The 27873-nt window shown below is 47.4% G+C and overlaps 1 protein-coding gene across 1 annotated transcript in view; it reads right to left on the bottom strand.

The window, feature by feature from the left end:
* Window positions 1-3719: 3719 nt before the first annotated feature.
* The window catches only part of cdipt (CDP-diacylglycerol--inositol 3-phosphatidyltransferase (phosphatidylinositol synthase)), a gene marked incomplete at its 3' end in the record, with an annotated part of 66729 nt that continues 42575 nt past the window's right edge, over window positions 3720-27873 (bottom strand). The window contains exons 4-6 of the mRNA XM_084326195.1: window positions 14350-14431; window positions 10021-10102; window positions 3720-3862 (exon numbers count right to left, since the gene is read on the bottom strand). Coding sequence (XP_084182321.1) covers window positions 3720-3862; window positions 10021-10102; window positions 14350-14431 — 307 coding nt within the window. The remainder of the gene's footprint in view (window positions 3863-10020; window positions 10103-14349; window positions 14432-27873) is intronic.

The following is a 27873-nucleotide window of genomic DNA, read 5'->3' as shown; positions in this document are numbered from 1 at the left end:
AACTGTCTTTAACTATCTTATGAACTGTCTTTAACTATCTTATGAACTGAGTCCAACCATTTCAGATGAAAACATCACCTACTCGGGTTTCCCCGATTGGCCCACCAGTCAGTCCGTCAGTTGTCAGTAGTTGTAAAGGACATCAGCTAGCTGGTCTACAAACAAGTAATGAAACTAGTTTGCTACAATTTAGTTAATTTTAGTGGTTCAAAAACATCCACAGCAGCTGGGTCACAGGTCAGCCCATGTTCATCTCCCATAGCAGCCTTTCACACTGGTCTCCTGAAACTCTTTACACTCTTCATGTATTAAGAAGATACTAACTCGACATCTCCTCTCAATGAACAGAAGGCCCCCCCCCCTCTAAGCCACGCCCCCTCAACACACTGAGAGCAGGCTGTGCTCAGAGAGGCTGCACTAAGCCACGCCCCCTCAGAGGCTGCACTAAGCCACGCCCCCTCAACATACTGAGAGCAGGCTGTGCTCAGAGAGGGTGCACTAAGCCACGCCCCCTCAGAGGCTGCACTAAGCCACGCCCCCTCAGAGGCTGCACTAAGCCACGCCCCCTCAACATACTGAGAGCTGACTGTGCTCAGAGAGGGTGCACTAAGCCACGCCCCCTCAGAGGCTGCACTAAGCCACGCCCCATCAGAGGCTGCACTAAGCCACGCCCCCTCAGAGGCTGCACTAAGCCACGCCCCCTCATAGGCTGCACTAAGCCACACCCCCTCAGAGACTGCACTAAGCCACGCCCCCACAACATACTGAGAGCTGGCTGCTCAGAGAGGGTGCACTAAGCCACGCCCCCTCAGAGGCTGCACTAAGCCACGCCCCCGCATAGGCTGCACTAAGCCACACCCCCTCAAAGACTGCACTAAGCCACGCCCCCACAACATACTGAGAGCTGGCTGCTCAGAGAGGGTGCACTAAGCCACGCCCCCTCAGAGGCTGCACTAAGCCACGCCCCCTCATAGGCTGCACTAAGCCACGCCCCCTCATAGGCTGCACTAAGCCACACCCCCTCAGAGACTGCACTAAGCCACGCCCCCACAACATACTGAGAGCTGGCTGCTCAGAGAGGGTGCACTAAGCCACGCCCCCTCATAGGCTGCACTAAGCCACACCCCCTCAGAGACTGCACTAAGCCACGCCCCCACAACATACTGAGAGCTGGCTGCTCAGAGAGGGTGAAACACAAACGGTTTAGAACAAATCAAATGATACATCTGAAGATGAAAAGATGACTCCGACATTAACACTTTGAGTGCCAGCCACAGCATAATTCATTAGTTCATGCCAACCGTTGAGTGCCAGCCGACGAGATATCTAGTTTTTAATCGTTATTTTTTTTATTAGCGATTTCCATTCATATTTCATCAATCTAGCCTCACGTTACCACTGGCACTCTCTCTGAGCTCCATTGGGAAAATACCTGCCCCTATCGTCTCTCCCTGTGGTACTGCACCCCTTTGGATTGGATTGAATGAAACGCATGAAAAAAAAAATCCTGCTTCCTCATTTTACTTCTCAGGCAAGTAACTCGAGCCGATCGGATTCATTGTGGACCATCAGAACAGCGTGGAATCTGTGTTTCGACCACCCAGCGTTGGATCAATAAACGCAATCGATATTTGGAATGGCAATCAGGAATTGGAATAATCTTTTTGGAGAACATCTGATCTGAGGTAAGGAATCTATTTTACCAGTCTTAGGATAATCAGAGCTTTTTTCACAGAGATATCAACGTGGGCCCTATGTGTGTGTGTGTGTGCCGATCAGGAAATGGATAATCGATTTTTCAGCCCGCTTCTATGGCGTGCATAAGTACACATATACTATCGATAATCTAGCTTTTATTTGAAAACGATTCATAAATAGGCCAAAAAATGACAATGTGTTTTGTATATTCCAGTAAAGGGCAATTATCACAGAATCTTCTGAAATCTTCTGGAAGTTTCAAGAAACGAGCATTTTTCTAAATGGTATAAAACGGAAATGAACCGATTAAAAAACAATCCGTTTCGACAATGTTGACTGCAAACAATTCATTGATAAGCGACGGCCATATTAGACACATAGCCATAATTTAAGATATAGTTTATGCGTTCGCAAATATGAGAGCTCTATCATTGAAGTGGGTGGCGGCATTCAACAGGGTAAATAGGAAACGGAGGCCGGCACTGAAAGTGTTAACAATCCACAATACACCTTTTCTGACTGAATTAACGTCCTTGTACTGGTTCTTTAACACATTGGGTGCCAATCACGTGATAACACGTTTCTGGGTCGTTTTTCCTTTTTTTCGATATTTTTATTCATTATCCATCCAGGGAGCCTGGTGTTACCATAGGGAATGGGTCTGAAGTCGCCAAAGTGCAATACCAGCCGCATCCAGCTAGACGGCGGTATCGAGCACCCTTTGAAACCTTGTATCTTGGACTGTGCGTCGATCTAATGTCTCCGGGTCATTTATTTTTTTTCGTACAAGGGGAGCGGTTATAACGGTCGGATTGAGAAGAATCAAATGCTCCCGATGCATGATGTGTGGTGGATTATGTTGGCGACACGATGGACATCAATACTTGGAATCGCGATTAGATAATTGGAATATTCTTTTTGGGGTACATCCTAGTCAAGGTAAGGGCTATATGATATCAATCTTGCATTGATCCAAGCATGTCTTCTCCTCGATCCGAACGTGTGTCTGTAACGTTAGTCCACGTATGCCGTTGGTGGCGATCAAAGCATCAAAAAACAACCCCCCCCCCCTTCATGCCTTCATGATGAAACATAATACCTATGATATAGATTTGATTTGAGAATAATAGCGGGTACAGGCAAGAAACGGCAACGGTTATAGTATAATATGGCTATTCCTCAGCATTTCAGGAATTACCCCAGACCGATCTAAAAACATACTTATATTCACCACGGTATAACGCGCAAATGTATGCATGGAAAAATTATCTCTTTTTTGCATCTTGACCGGAAGAAAGTCACGTCAAACTATAGTTATAGATACAAACAACAAGGTGACGGACTCCTATCTTTTAAAGCGTGGCAGTGAATAGATGGGGCCCGAAAAGGGCGTGGCACCCAATGTGTTAAGAAGGGAAACATAGATTGGCAATATTACACAATGTAACATTCTCTTTGCATTGGATAACATGATGAAAAAATAAATACAACATTCAGAGGGACTGTTTTCAATATGGAACTGTTGCTGTGATTGTACGTTCTAAAATATTTCACATAATCATCACACTTAATATATGCAGTCATTAATTTAGACAACAAAATAGTGTATCATAACTCACAATATATGTATAAAAACACATGATTAGATAACGCACATAAATTATATAGGATAAATACACATACTGCCCAGTCCTACTTCAACCCCAGCCTCAAGTCAAGCCCCCACTCTGCTCAGAGCACATCAGATCTGACAACCATGGAGATAGGCATGCTCACTGAGACCACCTAAAGAGGAATGTAGGCACGCTGCCTAACGCTTTGTGGTCCTGCTTTGGGTTCAGTGCGTCTCAGGTCGACTACAGTAGGAATGCTAACCAGGAAGTACAAGTTCAACTTCCTGTCGGGACAAATCTAAAAACAATGCAACAAGAACACGGGTCATCAATAATGAACAGCATGAGGAGGGGCTGAGGGTGGATTTGGTGCTGTGGTTCCCCCCCCCCTCTATCTCTCCCCCCCCCTCACTGGGCCTTGGCCTTGGCCTCCCGCTCGGCCAGGTCGATGGCAGCCATGTTCTTGGAGGCGGTGATGAGGTGCAGGACGCTGATGCCGGCCTTCGAGAAGGAGATCACTGCACAGACCCCCTGCAGCCAGTACAGCCATGCTGGGGGGGGGAGGGGGAGGGGGGGAGAGGGGGGAGGGGGAGAGAGGAGGGGAGAGGGAGAGAGGAGGGAGAGGGGGGAGGGGAGAGAGGGAGGAGAGGGGGGGGAGGAGAGGAGGGAGAGAGAGGGGGGGGAGAGGAGAGGGAGAGAGGGGGGAGGAGAGGAGGGAGAGAGAGGGGGGAGGAGAGGGGGAGGGAGGGTGGAGGGAGAGGGGGGGAGGGAGGGGGGGAGAGAGAGGAGGGAAGAGAGGGGGAGGAGAGGGGGAGGAGAGAGAGAGGAGAGAGAGGGGGGGAGAGAGGGGGGAGGAGAGGGGGAGGGAGGGGGAGGGAGGGGGGAGGAGGGAGAGGGGGGGAGAGGGGGAGAGAGGAGAGAGGGAGGGGGGAGGGAGAGGGGGGGAGAGAGGAGGGAGAGAGGGCGGGAGGGAGAGGGGGAGAGAGAAAGAGAGAGGGGGGAGAGACAATTTGACCACATAACCAAAACTAGAATGGGAGCTCATTGGAGCACATATTATGTCCTCATGTTATAGTGGGTCATAAATAAACATGTCCGCATGTTATAGTGGGTCATAAATAAACACATGTCCTCATGTTATAGTGGGTCATAAATAAACACATGTCCTCATGTTATAGTGGGTCATAAATAAACACATGTCCTCATGTTATAGTCGGTCATAAATAAACACATGTCCTCATGTTATAGTGGGTCATAAATAAACACATGTCCTCATGTTATAGTGGGTCATAAATAAACACATGTCCTCATGTTATAGTGGAAAAAAGGGAGGTAGGGACCGCACTCTGAATATCGTTGTTTTTTATTTTCAAAGGACACAAAACGTTTTCAGCCATCCGGCCTTCATCAGTGTGTAAATGACAACTGTGACAAACATAACTTAAGTAGGCTGTACTTGACACCAGGTGGGAACAATCGGCAATCAGTTAACAGTTAACAGGCTAGGTTGACGTCATGATTGGTAGCAGGGCTAGATTGACAAGTAGAATACATAATATCAAAATATCACAATATCACATAAATGTGTATGATGGTAATATATGAAAACACCAAATTGATACATATTACAATATTTACAGACCTGTATGTACCAGATCCCAGTGTTAAAGTGTTCAGACCCAAAAGTACTTTCAACCCTATGGTCAACAATCACTCTATTAATGCTTTTTGTAGACTGGTAGAGGATGAAGTTGAAAATCAGTTTGTGGAAAGCGAACAACTGATTAATAGCAAGAGAAAAAACTTCTCTCAAACCGAAAGAAAGGCTGCAGACCAACTAGCCAAGAATAGAAATATCACCATTAAGGCTTGTGACAAAGGCGGTGGAATCTCTATAATGGATACGCCTAGATACAGTGAAAAAATCAAAGAGATGTTAACTGACACCAAATATTATAAGAGAATTTTACTGAATCCCAGGAATAACTACAACCTAGAATTGAAACAGATAATCAAAAGAGCTGAAGAAAATAAATGGGTCACTGCAAAAGAAGCAAAATTCCTGGTGGACGAGTTCCCTATCACACCGGTCATCTATGGTTTAGCCAAGGTGCACAAATGCCCAAACGACCCTCCACTCCGACCTATAATATCGGGGAGAGGGTCACTCACAGAGAATGCCTCCAAGTTTGTAGACTACCACATCCAACCACTGGTTTGGAAACTTCCCTCGTATATAAAAGATACCTCTGATTTTCTATCTAAACTAGACTGAGTCAGAAATATTGGTGACAGTGATATCCTTGTAACCCTAGACGTTACTTCGCTATATTCCAACATTAACCACAACCTTGGTCTAGAAGCTTTGAACCATTTCCTAAGGAAACACCCAGACCAAACGCCCCCACATGAATTTATCATGGAACTGATGAAATTTACATTGAATAGAAATGTATTTATGTTTGAAAATACCTATTACCAACAGGAATATGGGTCTGCTATGGGATCCCCATCCGCATGCGCCTATGCGTGTTTATTTATGGGTAAGTTCGAGGAGGACTTCATTTACAACAATGTGTTATATGGACCCCATATCAAATATTTTGTTCGATTTATCGATGATGTTTTCATGGTCTGGTCAGGAAACGAAATAGAGCTGTCATCCTTTTTGTCATATTTGAACTCTTGTGTAGAATCCATCACTTTTAGTATGGAAAAGAGCCGAGAATCCATTCACTTCCTAGATGTTAAACTAACTAAAATTAATAACCTAATTGCCACAACTATCTACAGAAAACCAACGGATAAAAACAATCTCCTACAGTTTTCTAGTCACCACCCAGTGCCTTTAAAGAAAAGCCTGCCTGTAAGTCAACTATACAGACTCAAACGTATCTGTAGCTCCCAGGAGGAGTTTCACTCCGAAAGTGAAAATATGTTGGGACGTTTTGATGAAAAGGGCTACCCAAAGCAGTGTCTTAACTCTGCCATGGCCACAGTAAACCAAATCGAAAGAAAAGAACTATTCCGAAAGAAAGAAAGAAAGAAACAGAACACCAGGCACCATTAATTATGTCCTTACTTATGATCCATTTAGTTACGTTATCAAGTCCACAGTCATGAAACACTGGCACATTCTATCATCGGATAGAACGTTAAATGATCGCTTCCAACACCCTCCACGTTTTACACATAAAAGAGCTACAAACCTGAAGGACCGCCTTGTCAGAGCGGACTCGTATTCAAAGCCAGAACCTTTTATTCATGGAAGCTTCCCATGTAGATCATGCACATCTTGCAGCCACATGATCAAAACAAACACATTTCACGACTCCCACACCGGGAAGAATTACAAGATCAGATCGCTAATAACATGTAATTCCACACACATAATTTATCTATTATTCTGCCCATGTAAAAAATACTATATTGGACAGACATCCCGCAAATTAAAAATCAGATTGAACGAACACAGAAGCAATATAAAGCGGACTGACATTAATTCCCCTGTGGCACGACATTTTAACGAAATGGATCATAAAATTAATGACCTCAAGTGCATAGGTCTAGAGATGGTTTTTCTTAATAGAAGAGGTGGCAACCATGAACAACTGCTTTTGCAACGAGAATGTGTATGGATTCATCGGCTCAAATCTATGTATCCAGTTGGGATGAATGAAGAGTTCAATTTGACTCCATTCCTCTAGCTATCATAAGTTATCTACTGTATAAACAAAAAAATAGTACACTGAACGGTCTTACAACCTGATACCCCCAATGTACTGTTTTTTGTTCCATACAGAGTTGTAAATTAAATTATATATTGTATTGACATCGGCTCAAATCGATGTATTCCATCTGGGATGAATGAAGAGTCCAAATTTTGGCTCCATTCCTATAGATGCTACCCTAAGTTATCTACTGTATGAGAGAGAAAAACTAGTACACTGTTTAATGAACGGTTTAACAACCTGATGCACCCCAATGTACTGTCTTTTTTTATTTCCATACAGGTCTGTAAATATTGTAATATGTATCAATTTGGTGTTTTCATATATTACCATCATACACATTTATGTGATATTGTGATATTTTGATATTATGTATTCTACTTGTCAATCTAGCCCTGCTACCAATCATGACGTCAACCTAGCCTGTTAACTGTTAACTGATTGCCGATTGTTCCCACCTGGTGTCAAGTACAGCCTACTTAAGTTATGTTTGTCACAGTTGTCATTTACACACTGATGAAGGCCGGATGGCTGAAAACGTTTTGTGTCCTTTGAAAATAAAAAACAACGATATTCCGAGTGCGGTCCCTACCTCCCTTTTTTGCATAATTAATATTGGACTACGCACCTGTCTGAGCGCAGTGGTTACCCTTTTCTACCATAATTGCTCATGTTATAGTGGGTCATAAATAAACACATGTCCTCATGCTTGCACACTACCCCTGAGTGGAACATGGAAAGCCAAACTTTCCCCCACTGTACCGAAAACCCGTACAGAACCGTGACTTCCAAACCGAGGTACGTATTTATTTATCGGGTATCACAGTAGCTAAAAAGCTGATCGCATCACGCTGGTTTCAACCGGAAAAAATTTGCCGTAAAGTTTGGTTTCTTACATATCTCGATGTGATTTATCAAGAAATATCTACAGCAAGAATTCTGGGTCTCAATGAATCCAAAATGTCAATGTGGTTAGAAGTGGTGGAGAGAATAAAAGCTAGCTTATAATGGTAGTGTCTGGTTAGGTGCGAGGGATAGTGGAGGTACTTCTCAAGGTGGGGTCCGGGAGGGGGGGGTTCGAGCTGGAGCATATGTGTGTAGGGTTTTAGATAACAGGTATTAGGGGTATATCTTATATAAGACAATTAACTAAAATGTGATCTCATTGGATGTGCTCTGACAACTAATGCTTGTATATCTTATCGTGTGTTGTCATGTTTGTTTATGTGTTTGTTTAAAAAATAATATAAAAAAATAAAATACAAACCGAGGTACGTACCGAACCGTGGTTTTTGTGTACCGTTACACCCCTATGCTATAGGGAGGTGTAGTCTGATGTCACTGGTTGTTCCACCCGTACAGGGTTTCATCATTGGGAAAATTTATTATCGGCTATTGTAACAATTCTGCCGCATGAACATTGGCAAGCTTTCCATTTTTGCACAAAATGAGTTCCCTTCTACCACTAACATTATTGTTTAAGAATTTTTGGTTGAAATAAAGGTAGTTATGAGGTATTTAATTTGTTGTAAAAAAAAGAACTACATTCACCAGTAGAACACAGCCTGTTGTTCAGTAGCCAGTAGGCAGCCTGTTAGGCTGTCGCCAAACAACGTCACGGCAAGCTGATATCAAGTTAGCTAGCTAGCTAACGTTAAGATTACCTCGCTAAACGTACTAGACGTTAGCAATGTCTACTGTCATGAACCATTTTAAATTGGGGCATGTAGAGGAGTTTCGGGAACGAGTAAAATGTGCAGGTCCTCTTCTCAGACCTGTGGGGCAAGCACTGCACGCATCATGCCGGCTAGCAAGCTACACGTCACGGCCCGTTCATACCACCATAGCTAACTAACGTTACAAGCTCAAAAACCTTATAACTACTACTACTACTACTGTTGTGTCCATAAGTTCCCTGGCAGAATACTTTGTTTGTGAGGACAAAGGTATAGAAAGAGGAGAGAACCATTTTTAATCGGGCATGTTAGGAGTTTCGGGAATGCCGGCTAGCAAGCTAGCTAGCTACTAACGTCATGTAAAAAACAATAACGTTATAAGCTATACACAATATGTACAACGAAACAATGATTTTACATTAGTATTTACAGTGATTTAATATGCAGCGAAATAACGTTATACGATTTAAATTATAAATACAAATATGGTAATGTGGTTGTGGCTTTTACAAATAGTGGTTAGCTTTAGAGATAAATGGCTATGATCACCGGAGCACTAGTGTTGGGTGAAACAGATACTAGCCACAGATTCAGGGTCTGTTATTTTCCCATTGTACGAATTGTTAAGCTTATGGAATGTAAGGGAAATCTGATCCTAGGTCTGTGACTGACTACAGGCAGGAGGCTACGCTGTGGTGACGTCAGTCAGCAGCGCCAAATAGCAGTGTAGTTTCCCAGCGAATGAAAACCTAAATGTTATTTTGCTACCTTTACGATTAATTGCGAATATTTTCATGTTGAGCTATAGATTGTGGATAAATACGCACAGAAAGGTACACCATGCCAACGTTAATGCTTTATTTATCTAAAATGAGCCGATTTAGAAATGGTCAATGAGGAAATACATTAAGTGGAACAGAGGGTGGAACAGGAAAAAACGAAAATGACGTAACCACTACACCTCCCTATAGTGGGTCATAAATAAACACATGTCCTCATGCTATAGTGGGTCATATATAAAGTAAACACATGCATTTGTTTTAATGTTGTTCTATATGTGAAAAGAAAATAGAAGTCTCAAGCGCGTCTGCAAATCATGTTATGACTTTTCAAAACGCAACTTGGTGACTAAAACACTAGCTGAATATGCTGTACAATTTGCATCGATTTCAATGGTGAAATCCATTTGATTGCAAGCTAGCCTAGCTTAGCACAAATGAATGGAAGTGGATACGGACCAGCGAGCCTAGCTGTGATGCTAGCTTTGTGACCAGAGAGCAGTGGCTCTACAGACAGACTCACCAGCTGGTTCCTCCATGTGATGGAACACGTAGAGCAGACAGAAGAAGAGCTCATTCCCCATGCACATGACGAACAGCACCGGCTGGAGGGGGGAGAGGGGGGGGGGGGGAGAGAGGGAAGGGGGGGGGAGAGGGGGGGGGGGGGAGAGAGAGGGGGAGGGGGGGAGAGAGAGAGAGGGGGAGGGAGAGAGAGGGGGAGGGGGGAGAGAGAGGGGGGAGAGAGAGGGGGGAGAGAGGGGGGGGGAGAGAGAGGGAGGGGGGAGAGAGAGGGGGAGGGGGAGAGAGGGGGGAGAGAGAGAGAGGGGGAGGGGGGAGAGAGAGGGGGGGAGGGAGAGAGAGAGGGGGGGGAGAGAGAGGGAGGGGGGAGAGAGAGAGGGGGAGGGGGGAGAGAGAGGGGGGGAGGGAGGGAGAGAGAGAGAGGGGGGAAGAGGGGAGAGAGAGAGAGGGGGGGAGAGAGGGAGAGAGGGGGGAGAGGGAGAGGGGGGGGAGAGAGGGAGAGAGGGGGGAGAGAGAGGGGGGGAGAGAGAGAGGGGGAGAGAGAGGGGGGGGAGAGAGAGGGGGAGGGGGGAGAGAGAGGGGGGGAGGGAGAGAGAGGGGGGGAGAGAGAGGGGGCGAGGGGGGGAGAGGGGGGAGAGAGAGAGAGGGGGAGGGGGGAGAGAGAGGGGGGGAGGGAGAGAGAGAGGGGGGGGAGAGAGAGGGAGGGGGGAGAGAGAGAGGGGGAGGGGGGAGAGAGAGGGGGGGAGGGAGGGAGAGAGAGAGAGGGGGGAAGAGGGGAGAGAGAGAGAGGGGGGGGAGAGAGGGAGAGAGGGGGGAGAGGGAGAGGGGGGGGGAGAGAGGGAGAGAGGGGGGAGAGAGAGGGGGGGAGAGAGAGAGGGGGAGAGAGAGGGGGGGAGAGAGAGGGGGAGGGGGGAGAGAGAGAGGGGGGGAGGGAGAGAGAGGGGGGGAGAGAGAGAGGGGGCGAGGGGGGAGAGGGGGGAGAGAGAGAGAGGGGGAGGGGGGAGAGAGAGGGGGGGAGGGAGAGAGAGAGAGGGGGGGGGAGAGAGAGGGAGGGGGGAGAGAGAGAGGGGGAGGGGGGAGAGAGAGAGAGGGGGGAAGAGGGGAGAGAGAGAGAGGGGGGGAGAGAGGGAGAGAGGGGGGAGAGGGAGAGGGGGGGGAGAGAGAGAGGGGGGGGGGAGAGAGAGGGGGGGGGGAGAGAGGGGGAGGGGGGAGAGAGAGAGGGGGGGAGGGAGAGAGAGGGGGGGAGAGAGAGGGGAGAGAGAGGGGGAGAGAGAGAGAGAGGGGGGGGGGGGGAGAGAGGGGGGGAGGGGGGGGGGAAGAGAAAGAGGGGGGGAGAGAGAGAGGGATAGAGAGAGAGAGCGAGAGGGGGGGGATTGATTGATTGATTGAAAACTTTATTAACAGATTGCAGAATGGGTACAATACAGTACGGCTCAATACACACAATTGTTAACACATTCCCTGCCACGTAATTTGAGCATCTTATACCACTCTCTGCCAGCACTGTAAGCCTATGGAGATGTTCACCTTCTTTGCAGGGCTATAACTTTTTAAATTGTATTGCTAAATTGACATTACTATGGCCCATTCAACATCGATTATCTATCGTTCAGGATGTAGGAACGTTTTACTTTTTCATTAATAGATTCATACGAAAATACCGTCTAGAATATAAATATGTTTTTATCGTTTTCTGCAGTAATTCCTAGAACGTGAGATATAGGCATAAACGCATATATTAGATGATCAAATGCCGTTTGTTGGCGATACACGCTATATTAAAAATTTCAACTGTACATGATCCTAAACGTTATGACTGATCATGCGCGGATGAACAGGGGGGGGGTCGTTTATAATTCCGTGATCGTCTGTAAATGCTTTATGTAGTATGGGTGACATATTGAGCAGAGCAGTTTGCATGGATAATAATAAACAAACGCGCTGAAAATGACGTCAGTGTCCTCTTACCGTTCGACGATGAGACTGGAGGAAAAAGATCCCACTTATTTGACGGCGATCTCCTAAATCCATTTCCGGTTTGTATAATCATAAACAACGGCCAAATCGTATCGATTATTGCGGTTTGGACATTTACGGTGGCCAGTTTCGAATTGCAGCCTCCCGTAGGTGTTCTTTGAGAGTGGTTTTGAAGGTGGGTAGGGATTCACATTCCTTTACGGCTGTGGGTAGGGCGTTCCACATTGTTGTGGCATAATTGCGAAATGTGTTTAGTCCCTTGTTTGAGCCGAATCTGGGTTTAACATGATTTGTGGAGCTCCCTCTGGCGTTGTGGTCGTGGAATTCACTGACCTTTGGGAAGTATTTTGACATGTACATGGGTATCTTAGTGGTGTAGTGTATCTTGTAGACCAGGCCCATTGCAAGTAGCTGTACTCTGTCGTCTACTCTAAGCCATCCTAGGTAGTCAAAGTGGGCAGGGGTGAGGTGGGTTCTAGGAGTAAGGTGAAGTAGTACTCTGACCAGTTTGTTTTGTGATGTTTGCAATCTTGTTTTTAGGGCCTTTGAGGTGCTTTGGTACCATGAGGTGCAAGCATAGTCGTAGTACCCTTGAATGAGTGCTCCTGCCAGAGTCTTCAGGGTATTCTTGTTTACCAGAGAGGAGATCCGGTACAAGAATCTAGTTTGTTGGTTGACTTTTTTTTTATTACATTGGATGCCATTTTGTCACAGGAAAGATTTGCCTCTAGGATGGAACCCAGGTAGGTAAATTCATCTTTCCTTGTGACAATATTGTCACCCACTGTAACTGAGAAGCCGTCGGTCTTGCTGAGTTTGTTATTTGATCCGAAGAGAATGGACTCTGTTTTGCCCATGTGTAATGATAGTTTGTTATCAGCAAGCCAGGTGCAGATTCTGCCGAGTTCAGAGCTGAGGGTTTTTTCAACCTGTAACTTGTTCTTGTCAGAGACCAGCAGGGCTGAGTCGTCCGCAAACAGGAACAAGTTGCAGTCACAAGCTGATGACATGTCATTTGCATAAATTAGGAACAGTAAAGGTCCTAGTATGCTTCCTTGTGGAACACCACAGCTCACTGTGAGGGGGGGGGGGGGGGGATAGGGTACCGTTTACCTCCACCATCTGTTCTCTCCCCTCCAGGTAGGATTGCATCCAGCTCACTGATAAGACTATCAAAACCAATTGCTTTTAGCTTGTCAATCAGAATGGTGTGATTGACAGTGTCGAAGGCTTTCCGCAGTATTTGCCCGCGTCCACCTCTTGTTTGATGTGGTCGTTCAAATAGAGAAGGCATGTGTCAGTGGAGTGGGACGTTCTGAAGCCAGATTGGAATTCGTATGTGTACAGGATGTGTGTGTGTGTGTGTGTGTGTCTGTGTGTACCTTGGAGGTGTAGTACAGGATGTGTGTGTGTGTGTGTGTGTGTGTGTCTGTGTGTACCTTGGAGGTGTAGTACAGGGTGTGTGTGTGTGTGTGCGTGTGTGTGTGTGTGTGTGTGTGTGTCTCTGTGTGTACCTTGGAAGTGTAGTACAGGGTGTGTGTGTGTGTGTACCTTGGTGGTATAGTACAGGGTTGTGTGTGTGTGTGTCTGTCTCTGTGTGTACCTTGGAGGTGTAGTACAGGGTGTGTGTGTGTGTCTCTGTGTGTACCTTGGATGTGTAGTACAGCCGGAGGACAGGGTGTGTGTGTGTGTGTGTGTGTGTGTGTGTGTGTGTGTGTGTGTACCTTGGATGTGTAGTACAGCCGGAGGACAGGGTTGTGTGTGTGTGTGTGTGTGTGTGTGTGTGTGTGTGTGTACCTTGGAGGTGTAGTACAGCCGGAGGACAGGGTTGTGTGTGTGTGTGTGTGTGTGTGTGTGTGTGTGTGTGTGTGTGTGTGTGTGAGTGTGTGTGTGTACCTTGGAGGTGTAGTACAGGGTGTGTGTGTGTGTGTGTGTGTGTGTGTGTGTGTACCTTGGAGGTGTAGTACAGGGTGTGTGTGTGTGTGTGTGTGTGTGTGTGTGTGTGTGTGTGTGTGTGTGTACCTTGGAGGTGTAGTACAGCCGGAGGACAGGGTTGTGTGTGTGTGTGTGTGTGTGTGTGTGTGTGTGTGTGTGTGTGTACCTTGGAGGTGTAGTACAGCCGGAGCACAGGGTTGTGTGTGTGTGTGTGTGTGTGTGTGTGTGTGTGTGTGTACCTTGGAGGTGTAGTACAGCCGGAGCACAGGGTTGTGTGTGTGTGTGTGTGTGTGTGTGTGTGTGTGTGTGTGTGTGTGTGTGTGTGTACCTTGGAGGTGTAGTACAGCCGGAGCACAGGGTTGTGTGTGTGTGTGTGTGTGTGTGTGTGTGTGTGTGTGTGTGTGTGTGTGTGTGTGTGTACCTTGGAGGTGTAGTACAGCCGGAGCACAGGGTTGCCTGAGAGCTCGATGCTCTTGTGGCTGCTGGATCCTTGCATCATTGAGCTAAAGGAGAGAAAGATTCAAAGAAAAAGACAAATGAAAACCAGGTTCGATAATAATCACTCAATGTCTACAATTAACTGTTGTGTTGTTTTTTATCTGTTGGTTGTTCAGCCTATTGCAATGTTATTCTAGTGTCTCTGTTATTATGTCTGGGAGGTGGAGACTATTCTAGTGTCTCCGTTATATTTCATTATAGCTCACGCTTTGAACTGTCCCTTTAACACTTTCAGTGCCGTTCACGTAGAACTACGTTTCTGTCATCCGATCGTTGAGTGCCGGAAACGTAGAACTACGTTTCTGTCACGGTATTTCTTTTATTATCTATATCCATTCATAATTCAGCGGGGCACCTTGTGCATACTGTTCTGAGTGTGTCTGAGCTGGCAGACTACCGCCCTCTAACGCCTTCGGCCAGTAATGCACCCCGTTAGAAACGGATTCGTTTATTTTCTATACTGAGCTGCGGCGTGGGGGCGGGTCCTAAACACTCCGGCAAAACACACGCTTCTAGGGATGGCTTGGACAACTGACCCCGCCCGCCCGCTGAAGAGCAATGCCCAATAACGTCGGAGGCACGATCGCTGTGGATAACTGGAATGGCGATGAGATTATTGGATTATTTTTTTCCTATTACTTCAGCTTCCCACCCCCTAATACTGCCAATTGTACTAGTATGAACGACCAGCCAAGCTGATAGCAATGCGGAGAGCTGGGCTCAAACCCAGCGTCTCCTTCATTGGTGGCGAGCGCCTTGCCCATTACACCACCTAGCCGCCCACAGATGACGATCATTCGGACCTCCACCGGCGCTTCGCAGTTCCCCCACCGGCGTTGTGCTCCGGCTGTGCAGCTGGATACTATGCCGCGAGAGGCGAGAGGCTAAGAGAGCTGACGGTCTCTCTAGGGCGGGTGTTATTTTGCGACGCGAGCCTCAGGTGTGTCAGTTGTGCGGGGGGGCAACTGCGCAGCTTGCGTAAGGTCGGCTCCAAGCAAGAAGCCCTTCGTTGCCTCTCCATAGCGGTGTGGAGGGGGTTCTTGTTTGATGCCCTACGATAAAACAGTGCTCCTCCTCAGAGAGTTCGTAGCTTTGTTTTCCTGGGGCCGTGATTCCGAGTCTGCGGTTCAAGTCCCCGGTCTCTGAAGACGGATACCCTCTGCCACCGCGCTGGCCCCGCTTTTCAAGACGAAAGCACCCGGCACGGAGAATGCAAGCTCAGTGTTTCATTAGGAGAATATCTCCGAGCTCAAGACGGCTGCAGCCCGCGTACAACGAGCTTGTATCTGGTAACACCGTTCTGTGAGAGGGACGTGTGTTGCCTTCCCCTTTTTCTTTTGGATAAAAAGAAGGAGACAGTCGGCTGTCTGAAGTGTTGGCCTGTATCACTATTCCTCACGTTACACAGCTTCAGTAGTAGCTGCTTTAGCTTGCTACTGCGTTAGCTGGTGGCTATCGATAGCCGGTAAGAGCTAACTGTTAGCCAGGTAGCTGTTAGGCTAAGCCGTTAGCTTGCTACTACGTTAACGCTAGAAACGTTAGCTTTTAGCTTGTGCTAAACCGTTGGCGTTAGCCGTGGGGAAGTAGCGGGCCCTGAGCACTCTGACTCTGCGTCATCTCTGGCAGAAGATGTCGTCGGCCTGCACCGTGACCGGCCGCAGGATGTGGGCGTCGCGCCGGAGCGAGGCTCCAGCCGTCGCTGCTTCTGGCCCCGCCAGCGAGAGGCCTCGTCAACATGGTGGACCAGCCTGTTGTTGCAGCCATTCATCCTGCGTCCGGTGGTCAGGTAGGAGTCCGTAGGACATTACACTATGCCCCACTCCCTCCCCCTCCCGAATGTTTTTGGTTAATAACAATGTTTTTGTTTAACAAAACGTGTGTTACTTCACTGCATTTTGGGAGATACGACGTGTGCTGTGTGAACTCACAGCTACAAATGCTGGGGTTGCGTTTTCTTGCTTAGAGTGTTGTGCAGTTTTATTTCGCTATTTTGTATAGCTTAGCAAGGCTTGTAAGTTCTAGCACTTGGCCAAGGCTTATGTCTTTCTCTCTACTTAAAAACAGCGTTCTTCTTACGCGAGTAAAAGTGAACTGTTTTTTTTTATTGTATGATGAGAAGTTGTGTGTGTGTTTCATGTAACGTTTAGGTAAACGTAGCATTGAGTCCACAACTGGCTGGGTGTTAACCTACAGAGTTGTACATAGTGGCATATGACCAAGGGCCTTGAGTCCCTCTCTTTAGCTTGATATTTTTTCTTGCTTAAAGCTTTGGATGCCAGCCACACGTTGTCGTTAGTTCATGCCGACCGTTGAGTGCCCGCCAATGCTATATAGCGTTTGTTTGTCGTATTTTTTTTTATTGGCGATTTGAATTCATATTTCATCAATCGAGCCTCAGGTTAGTGTTGCAGACTCTCTGAGCTCAATTGGGAAGATACCGCCCCCTATCGTCTCTCCCTGTGTAACTGCACCCCATTACTTTAGACTGCTGAAGGGGGGTGGGCCAGTTTCCTCATTTTACTTTTTCCGTCGAGCCAACTGAAGAATCCATTGTGATCGCCGGCCCGGAAAACGCGTGGATTATGCATTTACAGTACCCAATGCTGAATCAATAAACGCAATCGATATTTGGAATGGCGATCAGGAATTGGAATAATCTTTTTGGATAACATCTGATCTGAGGTAAGGAATTTATTTTACCAGTCTTGGGATAATCGGAGCTATCTTCACCTATATATCAGCGTTTGCCCTATGCGTGTATGTGTGTGTGTGGCTGTGCGAGTGATCAGGAAATGAGATAATCGATATTTCAGCCCGCTTCTATAGCGTGCATAAGTATACATATACTATCGATAATCTAGCGTTTATTTGAAAACGATTCATTTAATAGGCCGAAAAATGTCAGTTTGTGTATTCCAGAATATTCCAGTAAATGCCTTTTATCACGGAATCTTTATATTTTCCTTGAAAACGAGGGCTTTTCAAAATGCTATAAAACGGAAATGAAGCGATTCAAAAACAATCCGTTTCGACAATGTTGACTGCAAACAAGTCATTGATAATGACGGGCAGATTAGACACATAGCCATAATTTAAGACAGAGATTATGCGTTCACAACGCTACAGATCCAGCACTGAAACATCAAACCTCTACTGCTCCTCTGCCACTCCTCCACCACTCCACTCCAAACTGATGTTGTGACTCCTATTGTTCTGGACCAGGCCAGAGGTCACACCTCCACTGCCTCCCACAGGCTGGGGAGATTTTCATCTTACATTTGTATTCGTCCCAAACGCCCCAGCTCCATCCGATTCCTTCGCTTTTTTCACTGTTTACTTATCATGCATTGCAACACTAATATATGGGCAGTACCCCAAGTCAGACTGCCCATATACAAATAATCTTGGGGGTCTGAGGGCAGTAGCCCCCGACCCCCTCCCTGGGGCTGCACTTAAGTTAAGTACCCTCCCTTTGTTCACTTTGGGAGCTAGTCACCATCCCCCGAAATATAACACCTGAGTGCTAGTTCTATAGAGGCAGAGGAGCAGCAGACCAGCAGCAGAAGAGGTTTGAATTTTCAGTGCTGCATCTGTATCATTGAAGTGGGTGGTGGCATTTAACCATGCTTTACCATGTTAATGGCCGGCACTGAAAGTGTTAAGGGTAATGATAAAAATAACGGGTGGCGAGTTTTCACACATAAGCCAGAGCCGTGGATAAAGCCAGTTTTTTTACACAAACGAGGTTAACGGCTGTGGCTGGCGTGCATGATGTAAAGCTTTTACTCTACAGGTAAGTATGTGCATTCATCTGGCGCGCCATGCACCTGGTGTCACGGCTCTGCTTTCTTTTGGTGTCGTATCAGGGGTGAGGTGGTGAGGGGGTGGATAAAATAAACCTCCGCCCTCCCGGATAAAGTTATATCCTTACGAAACTGATTGGCCGAGAGGTTGTGCCTTCTACCTATCAGTCTACCTGTCGAGGTCTCTCTCGTCATGGGGGGGGGGTTCCTGTCTCCCACACCAAATCAGGATAGGTGGGACACGGGTTTCCCCCGGCCATTTGAAAATGTCACAGGAGCTTTTTCTTGCTGGCCGAGAGACATGTCCGTGAGTTACAGGGCCTGTACTACAGACTACTGTCATTGTAAAGGATAGGTGATGCAATGGAGTAGAGACAATTTGTCTTCTACTCTGCTCCCTGCCAGTAGTGTATATTGGGTCAGAGCCTCCTCCTCAGGGAGTTTCAGAGTCTCCTCCTCAGGGAGTTTCAGAGCCTCCTCTAAGTTTCAGAACCTCCCTCTCAGTGTGAGAGCCTCCTCAGAGTTTTCAGAGTCTCCTCCTGAGGGAGTTTCAGAGCCTCCTCCTCAGAGAGTCTTGGTCCAATGTGTTACATGAACCTTTTTGCAATTGTTTTACTCACGTTGAGGTCTCTCTGGGAAAACCGCTGTCTTCCCCTCTTACACAAAGAGCAGAATTGACGCGGTTGTTATTCCCCGGCTCGTCATGTGAGGACCCGTGTCTGTCTTTTGTAGACGGCTCCCTGCTGCTCGTCCCAGACAGCAAGGGGAAAACGTTGTGAGGCTCTTTCTTGTTAGAAATTCACAGTCACTGTTCTCGGGTTCTTTGCGAGCATATACGCTGTTTTATGAAATCAGCGTATGGTCTTACGAGACCGATCAGCGCTGGCCCAGGGTGTTTTTTCAATGATTGAATATGCTTTGTGGGTCCGGGAGCGCCTGCGTTGCCCAACATCGTAAAAACTGCGTTTTTTATGCGGTCGGCTGGGAAGGAGATTTTTTGTCTCTACCGAGCGCCAGTGCACTAGGTTAGACTCGACGGCTCACGTACATCTCCGGGGGGAGATGACAGAGTAGATCAAAGACTGGCAGGGGGGGGTTCACGCCTTTGGGTGGGCCACCAAGAGCAGTGCGTTCGCGTACTGACCCGTCTTGGTGGCGCCCTCTGTGATGTTTTGGATCGACACGCGTACCTACCCCCCTCTTAGGACTGGGGGCGGCAGCGTGACTAGGGCACGCGACGTCAGTTTAACCCGTTGTCCGCCGGGGCGCAGACAGGTTCTGTTTCCCCGGGGGCAAAATGCCAGGTCGGGCCGGACGTCACAGGGGGTGATGTCATGGATGTGTGCGTCATATACATGTCACCTCGAGTTGCCCTCAACAGTGGCATGCATTGGTCCATACTGTGTTGTACCTTTTTGCACGATGTTAGGGGGTTGGTCCTTCTCCATTTGTTTCACCCCTCCCTCCCTGTTAAACCGGGGATGGGAGGGGGCTGTCGGGGAGGCTGTTTCTGTCAACTCCTCTATGCATCCCTGTGTAGGTCCCGGTCCTCCAGGCCCAGGGCGGGCTTTGCCCTCAATAACCTGTTGGCCTGGGTTAACCCTTTTTAAACCTGAAACGCTTGAACTGCATTGTATAGCCTGTGTATACACGCAGTTGTGTTTCTGAGGTTTCTTAGTGGGTTAAGGGAGCTCCCACCTCCTGTTATAATAAACATAGGGGGGGTGGTTGTCTCCCCGGTGTGTTGGTAGCAGAGTCGACTCTCAGGTTGAGCCCGGGTCTGACCCCGGCTGCCCGAGAGTATGCCCCCACATCTTTCATGACGTCTGCCAATTGTGTCAAACTCTTTCTCTGAACCTCGACCCCGCGGGATTAATAAATTGGCGGGGTCAGGGTTCGTGGAAATTTTGACATGGTGCACAGCATACCGGAACACCCTTTCCGCCGGGATACTGTTTTTTTTTTTTTTTTAAACTTTGACCAGTCAGCTGGTTCTTTTTAGCGTTTATCGCTTTTTCTGGTCAAGCATGACGACAGAAACAGGCTGAATAGGATATAGATCGGGGGAAAGACACTCCAAGAAAACACGGCGAGTCCGGGAGTCGAACTCGTGTACCCCAGATCCGCGACACGCACGGCTGTCCCCGACGCCGAAATAGCGCCGAGATACGCGGTGAGCTACTGGAGCTCCCCCGGGATACTGTTCTTACAGTAAGCCCCTTAGGCGCCTGTCTAGTCCGCAGTGCTCCGGGCGCAGGTCGAGTTCTACTCTTGGGTCCTGTCGGCCTGGATTGAGGGATCAACCTCCTTGGAGGGTTGTCTCCCCGGCGCGCCGGCTGGCCCCACGTTATTGTGGGGGGGAAGCCTCCTTGGGAGCGCTTCGGAGCGGCGTGCCAAGGGGGGGAAGGGCCTTCACCTGGTTTAGGCCCTTTCCGATACGCTGGTGATGTGGGGGGTGGTGTCACCAGTGACCGTCTGGTGGGGTCTTGATGCCACGGCCTCATAGACCTCACCAGGCCCCTTTTTTCGGGGTGGCCTGAGGCTGGGACCTCCTCCTCGCTCCGCTGCTACGGACTAGCCACAGGGTTGGGTTTTTTTTACTCCGACCCCGCGATATTGGGGACTGTGACGGGGGTTTTGCTCACGTCCGTTCCCTGGTGACGTGTGGGATGCGCGTCTGAGTAGTCGCGGGCCCTTCTAAACAAAGGTAAGTCCCATGGTCTGCTCGCTCTGTGCGTTGAGGAGCTAAACCCTCTTCGCACAGTCAGGGTCTGATCTCCCTCCCGTCCCCCGCTAGGGGGGGCCCGGATCCTCCCCGGTTCTGATGGTTGTAGGGGACCTCAGCGGGTGCATCCGTCGGGCTTACGCTCTGCTCAGCTCTTGTGTTCCAATAGAGCAAAGCGTAAGCTATAACGAAATATAACAAAGGTTATCTTATAACCCTAGTTATATGAGTAATAGCGAGCGCTTTACTCTGACTCACTGAGGACCCCACAGTCTTCCGTTTCGGCGGTGAAAGACTGGGGAAGGAGCTGATAGTATGGCCATGACCCTGCTTATGTAGGAGCGGATGTGGGAGTGGTCAGGCAGGTGGGCAGGTACACAAGGTGAAAGCTTTCATTTTAGGATATGATTAAAGGGACAGTTCAAATAGAGCAAAGCGCTCGCTATTACTCATATAACTAGGGTTATAAGATAACCTTCGTTATTATGTCTGGGAGGTGGAGCCTATTCTAGTGTCTCTGTTATTATGTCTGGTGGGTGGAGCCTATTCTAGTGTGTGTTATTATGTCTGGTGGGTGGAGCCTATTCTAGTGTCTGTTATTATGTCTGGTGGGTGGAGCCTATTCTAGTGTCTGTTATTATGTCTGGTGGGTGGAGCCTATTCTAGTGTCTGTTATTATGTCTGTGGGAGGTGGAGCCTATTCTAGTGTCTGTTATTATGTCTGGTGGGTGGAGCCTATTCTAGTGTCTCTGTTATTATGTCTGGTGGGTGGAGCCTATTCTAGTGTCTGTTATTATGTCTGGTGGGTGGAGCCTATTCTAGTGTCTGTTATTATGTCTGGTGGGTGGAGCCTATTCTAGTGTCTGTTATTATGTCTGGTGGGTGGAGCCTATTCTAGTGTCTGTTATTATGTCTGGTGGGTGGAGCCTATTCTAGTGTCTGTTATTATGTCTGGTGGGTGGAGCCTATTCTAGTGTCTGTTATTATGTCTGGTGGGTGGAGCCTATTCTAGTGTCTGTTATTATGTCTGGTGGGTGGAGCCAGGGGCGCCTGGGAGAAATGCGAGGCCCTGTGCGAGATTTAAACGCGAGCCCCCCCCCCCCCCCCCCCCCCCCCCAAAAGGTTAAAAAAAAAAAAAAATTCATACAGTCAACATATTCTTAAATAATAGCGCTGCCCGAGGCGGGGCATGATACAGTCAACATATAGCAAGAGAGAGAGCGAGAGAGAGCTCCCGTTCTACAGTCAATATACAGTGTACAGAGAGAGAGAGAGAGACACATTGGAAAGAAATTGAAATGCTATTTGGCCCTAAACAGAGAGTACACAGTGGCAGAATACCTGAGCACTGTGACTGAAGATCCTTGACTAGAGAGAGAGCGAGAGCATGTGTGTTTGTCGTGTGTGTGTGTGTTAGAGAGAGAGCATGTATGACAGATCCAAAAGGACAAAGATCAACACTTAAATCCAAAGAGAGAGAGAGAGAGAGACACATTGGAAAGAAATTGAAATGCTATTTGGCCCTAAACAGAGAGTACACAGTGGCAGAATACCTGAGCACTGTGACTGAAGATCCTTGACTATGTACAGACTCAGCGAGCACAGCCTAGCCATCGAGAAAGGCCGCCATAGGCAGACTGTGTGTGTTAGAAAGAGAGAGAGAGAGAGAGAGAGCATGTGTGTTTGTCATGTGTGTGTGTGTTAGAGAGAGAGCATGTATGAGAGATCCAAAAGGACAAAGATCAACACTTAAATCCAAAGAGAGAGAGAGAGAGAGAGAGACACATTGGAAAGAAATTGAAATGCTATTTGGCCCTAAACAGAGAGTACACAGTGGCAGAATACCTGAGCACTGTGACTGAAGATCCTTGACTATGTACAGACTCAGCGAGCACAGCCTAGCCATCGAGAAAGGCCGCCATAGGCAGACTGTGTGTGTTAGAAAGAGAGAGAGCGAGAGCATGTGTGTTTGTCGTGTGTGTGTTAGAGAGAGAGCATGTATGAGAGATCCAAAAGGACAAAGATCAACACTTAAATCCAAAGAGAAGAGGGTCTATACCAGAGAAACCAAAGCAGCAAGGAGCCAATGGCCGACATCAGCTAAATAGGCTAGCCAGGTACTGTGACACCAGGCCACACACAGCTTTGGCCAACGGCCCAACGCTACCCAAGCTACACAAACGACCAAGACATTCACACACAGCACATGTCGTATCTCCAAATGTTGTGAAGTAGCATATGTTTTGCCTGGAAAAAAACATCGTTATTAACAAAACATTCGGGAGGGGAAGGAAGGAAGAGTGGGGTAATGTCATGACATTTTCATTAATCTTACCTGCACCAAGGAACGCAGGGCGAAAGGCCGCAACACAGGTCTCCACGTTGACGAAAGGCCTCTCGCTGGCGGGACAAAAATAAGCCAGAACCCCCTGCTATTCTCACGGCTAATGTCAATGGTCGTAGCACAAGCTAACAGCTAACTCTAGCCTAGGCTAACTGATACGTTAGCTGCCGGCTGCGCACGTTACTTTGATGCTATCAGTTAGCCAGTTAGCTCAACCCGGCTATCGCTAACCATTAGCTAACGCACTACCACTGAAACTACAACATGAGAAAAGCAATACAGGCGCTGACACCAGGCCACACACCGTTAGCTACTAACTCCATACTACAACAGGCTACAGCTAGTCGACCAGTTTGGCTCCAGATAGAGAGAGAGAGAGAGAGAGAGAGATCCACGGCGGGAATATAATAGGTTGCATGAACTCACCATAACGCAGTATCAATGGTAAAGTTGGAAGGAGACTTTCTTGGCCCACGGTGTAATTTCTTCTGATCCATGCTGCTTTTGAAAAGACATCCGCGAGCTCCTCTGAATAGCGCTGAATTAGATCATCCCTGTACCTCGTGTGTCCGAGAAGAGCCCGGAAACACTATCCTAAAATCTGTAGAGCAGCAAAGCCGCAGAAACCGGAACACTGCAGTCTGCAGAGCCGCAGAGGCAGGAACAAGTCAGACACATTCTACAAACGTGTCTAATGTGAAATATATAAGCATATAAGCAAAACTAGATTTTAGGTCTGTGATGAAAAAGGGCCTCGCGGGAAGGGGGGCCTCGCAAAAAAAAAAAAAAAAAAAAAAATACATTTTATAATTTATTTTGCGAGGCCCCCCTTCCCGCGAGGCCCTGTGCGACCGCACTGCTCGCACACCCCCTGAGGCGGCCCTGGGTGGAGCCTATTCTAGTGTCTGTTATTATGTCTGGTGGGTGGAGCCTATTCTAGTGTCTGTTATTATGTCTGGTGGGTGGAGCCTATTCTAGTGTCTGTTATTATGTCTGGTGGGTGGAGCCTATTCTAGTGTCTGTTATTATGTCTGGTGGGTGGAGCCTATTCTAGTGTCTGTTATTATGTCTGGTGGGTGGAGCCTATTCTAGTGTCTGTTATTATGTCTGGTGGGTGGAGCCTATTCTAGTGTCTCTGTTATTATGTCTGGTGGGTGGAGCCTATTCTAGTGTCTCTGTTATTATGTCTGGTGGGTGGAGCCTATTCTAGTGTCTGTTATTATGTCTGGTGGGTGGAGCCTATTCTAGTGTCTGTTATTATGTCTGGTGGGTGGAGCCTATTCTAGTGTCTGTTATTATGTCTGGTGGGTGGAGCCTATTCTAGTGTCTGTTATTATGTCTGGTGGGTGGAGCCTATTCTAGTGTCTGTTATTATGTCTGGTGGGTGGAGCCTATTCTAGTGTCTCTGTTATTATGTCTGGTGGGTGGAGCCTATTCTAGTGTCTGTTATTATGTCTGGTGGGTGGAGCCTATTCTAGTGTCTGTTATTATGTCTGGGAGGTGGAGCCTATTCTAGTGTCTGTTATTATGTCTGGTGGGTGGAGCCTATTCTAGTGTCTGTTATTATGTCTGGTGGGTGGAGCCTATTCTAGTGTCTGTTATTATGTCTGGTGGGTGGAGCCTATTCTAGTGTCTGTTATTATGTCTGGTGGGTGGAGCCTATTCTAGTGTCTCTGTTATTATGTCTGGTGGGTGGAGCCTATTCTAGTGTCTCTGTTATGTCTGGTGGGTGGAGCCTATTCATGTTTGTGGGTGGAGCCTCTGAGGGGGCTATTCTTCCTCATGACGGAACAGATGACTGATATAGTGGGCAGGGCTTGTGTAGACTGAGATTCAAGTGAAACCTCATTTCTGTCCGACATGCCAAGAGTTTTATCGCCCTAATATGATCATAGTTGATTAAATCACGTGAGACATATCTGCCAAAACCTAAAAGGCCCAACCATTCGAAATATCAAACCCCAAACATAGAATAATTAACAGACTATAATGTGGTTTTAATGTGACAACAATTAACATTCTAATAACTGACAGGTCGAAACTGTTCCCTAGCAACAGCATTCCAGTGAAATGGTCTATAGCCTAATGTAAGATAAGAGAAGATATATCCTTTATTGATCCCCTTGGGGAAATTCAGGCCGCATAGCAGCATGGGGGAGTGGAGGTACCGGTCGTAAAAAAGCAGTGTAAACAATATAACAAATCAATATAATTAACTCTGGACATGTGCATATTATGGGCAACAAGGTGCGAGATGAGGGTATGTATGCCCTACAATAAATAGTTACAATATATAATCTAATAATCCAATAATCTAAATCTAATCTAATATATAATCTAAAAAAACAAAATGCTAAAAGCTAAATATATGCAATATATAATCTAATAATCCAATAATCTAAATAGAATATATAATCTAAAAATGCTAAATATATGATCTGATGACGTATACAGTATTCACATAAGGTGCGGTATGCATAAGGTAGTATATTGTCCTTTTAGGTGGGAGTCAGCTACTAGGTTCCTAGTAGTTTGTTCAACACTATTGGGCAAAAACTATGAAAAGGCTATGAAGCTATTTACAGCCATGTTGACAATACAACAGCAGGTCTGGAGCAGAGCGGAGTGGTTGGATCACGTCCAGCGGGACTGAAACACCAGAGCCACAGAGCTCCGCTGGTCGCTGGCCTTTCACTTTCGCTGGTCCGCAGCCGCCTTTAGCCTACTACGCTGTAATAAATGAGCTCATCGAAATGGTTATATTTAGATCAAATTCTTTATACGTTATGTAAAGGTTATTTTTACATACATCTTCAGTATCACGTTACTGTTGGCATGCTGTCCTGCATTTTGGATCATAGGAATGTGGTCATCCTATTACCAGTCAACAATAGCTCGCTTATGTGAATTTATGTGAACTTGTGCAAATGAGCTAATGCTAATGAATGTTACACTGTAGTTGGCTCTGGTAGTGCTACTGCTAGCCTGATGGTACACTGTAGTTGGCTCTGGTAGTGCTACTGCTAGCCTGATGGTACACTGTAGTTGGCTCTGGTAGTGCTACTGCTAGCCTGATGGTACACTGTAGTTGGCGCTGGTAGTGCTACTGCTAGCCTAATGGTACACTGTAGTTGGCTCTGGTAGTGCTACTGCTAGCCTGATGGTACACTGTAGTTGGCTCTGGTAGTGCTACTGCTAGCCTGATGGTACACTGTAGTTGGCTCTGGTAGTGCTACTGCTAGCCTGATGGTACACTGTAGTTGGCTCTGGTAGTGCTACTGCTAGCCTGATGGTACACTGTAGTTGGCGCTGGTAGTGCTACTGCTAGCCTGATGGTACACTGTAGTTGGCTCTGGTAGTGCTACTGCTAGCCTGATGGCCTGATGGTACACTGTAGTTGGCTCTGGTAGTGCTACTGCTAGCCTGATGGTACACTGTAGTTGGCTCTGGTAGTGCTACTGCTAGCCTGATGGTACACTGTAGTTGGCGCTGGTAGTGCTACTGCTAGCCTGATGGTACACTGTAGTTGGCTCTGGTAGTGCTACTGCTAGCCTGATGGTACACTGTAGTTGGCTCTGGTAGTGCTACTGCTAGCCTAATGGTACACTGTAGTTGGCTCTGGTAGTGCTACTGCTAGCCTGATGGTACACTGTAGTTGGCTCTGGTAGTGCTACTGCTAGCCTGATGGTACACTGTAGTTGGCTCTGGTAGTGCTACTGCTAGCCTAATGGTACACTGTAGTTGGCTCTGGTAGTGCTACTGCTAGCCTAATGGTACACTGTAGTTGGCTCTGGTAGTGCTACTGCTAGCCTGATGGTACACTGTAGTTGGCTCTGGTAGTGCTACTGCTAGCCTGATGGTACACTGTAGTTGGCTCTGGTAGTGCTACTGCTAGCCTGATGGTACACTGTAGTTGGCTCTGGTAGTGCTACTGCTAGCCTAATGGTACACTGTAGTTGGCTCTGGTAGTGCTACTGCTAGCCTGATGGTACACTGTAGTTGGCTCTGGTAGTGCTACTGCTAGCCTAATGGTACACTGTAGTTGGCTCTGGTAGTGCTACTGCTAGCCTGATGGTACACTGTAGTTGGCTCTGGTAGTGCTACTGCTAGCCTGATGGTACACTGTAGTTGGCTCTGGTAGTGCTACTGCTAGCCTGATGGTACACTGTAGTTGGCTCTGGTAGTGCTACTGCTAGCCTGATGGCCTGATGGTACACTGTAGTTGGCTCTGGTAGTGCTACTGCTAGCCTGATGGTACACTGTAGTTGGCTCTGGTAGTGCTACTGCTAGCCTGATGGCCTGATGGTACACTGTAGTTGGCTCTGGTAGTGCTACTGCTAGCCTGATGGCCTGATGGTACACTGTAGTTGGCTCTGGTAGTGCTACTGCTAGCCTGATGGCCTGATGGTACACTGTAGTTGGCTCTGGTAGTGCTACTGCTAGCCTGATGGCCTGATGGTACACTGTAGTTGGCTCTGGTAGTGCTACTGCTAGCCTGATGGTACACTGTAGTTGGCTCTGGTAGTGCTACTGCTAGCCTGATGGCCTGATGGTACACTGTAGTTGGCTCTGGTA

Source organism: Notolepis coatsorum, assembly GCF_963971535.1.
Source record: "Notolepis coatsorum genome assembly, chromosome: 12".
Lineage (NCBI taxonomy): Eukaryota > Metazoa > Chordata > Actinopteri > Aulopiformes > Paralepididae > Notolepis > Notolepis coatsorum.
This window is presented reverse-complemented; position numbering and strand designations above follow the sequence as displayed.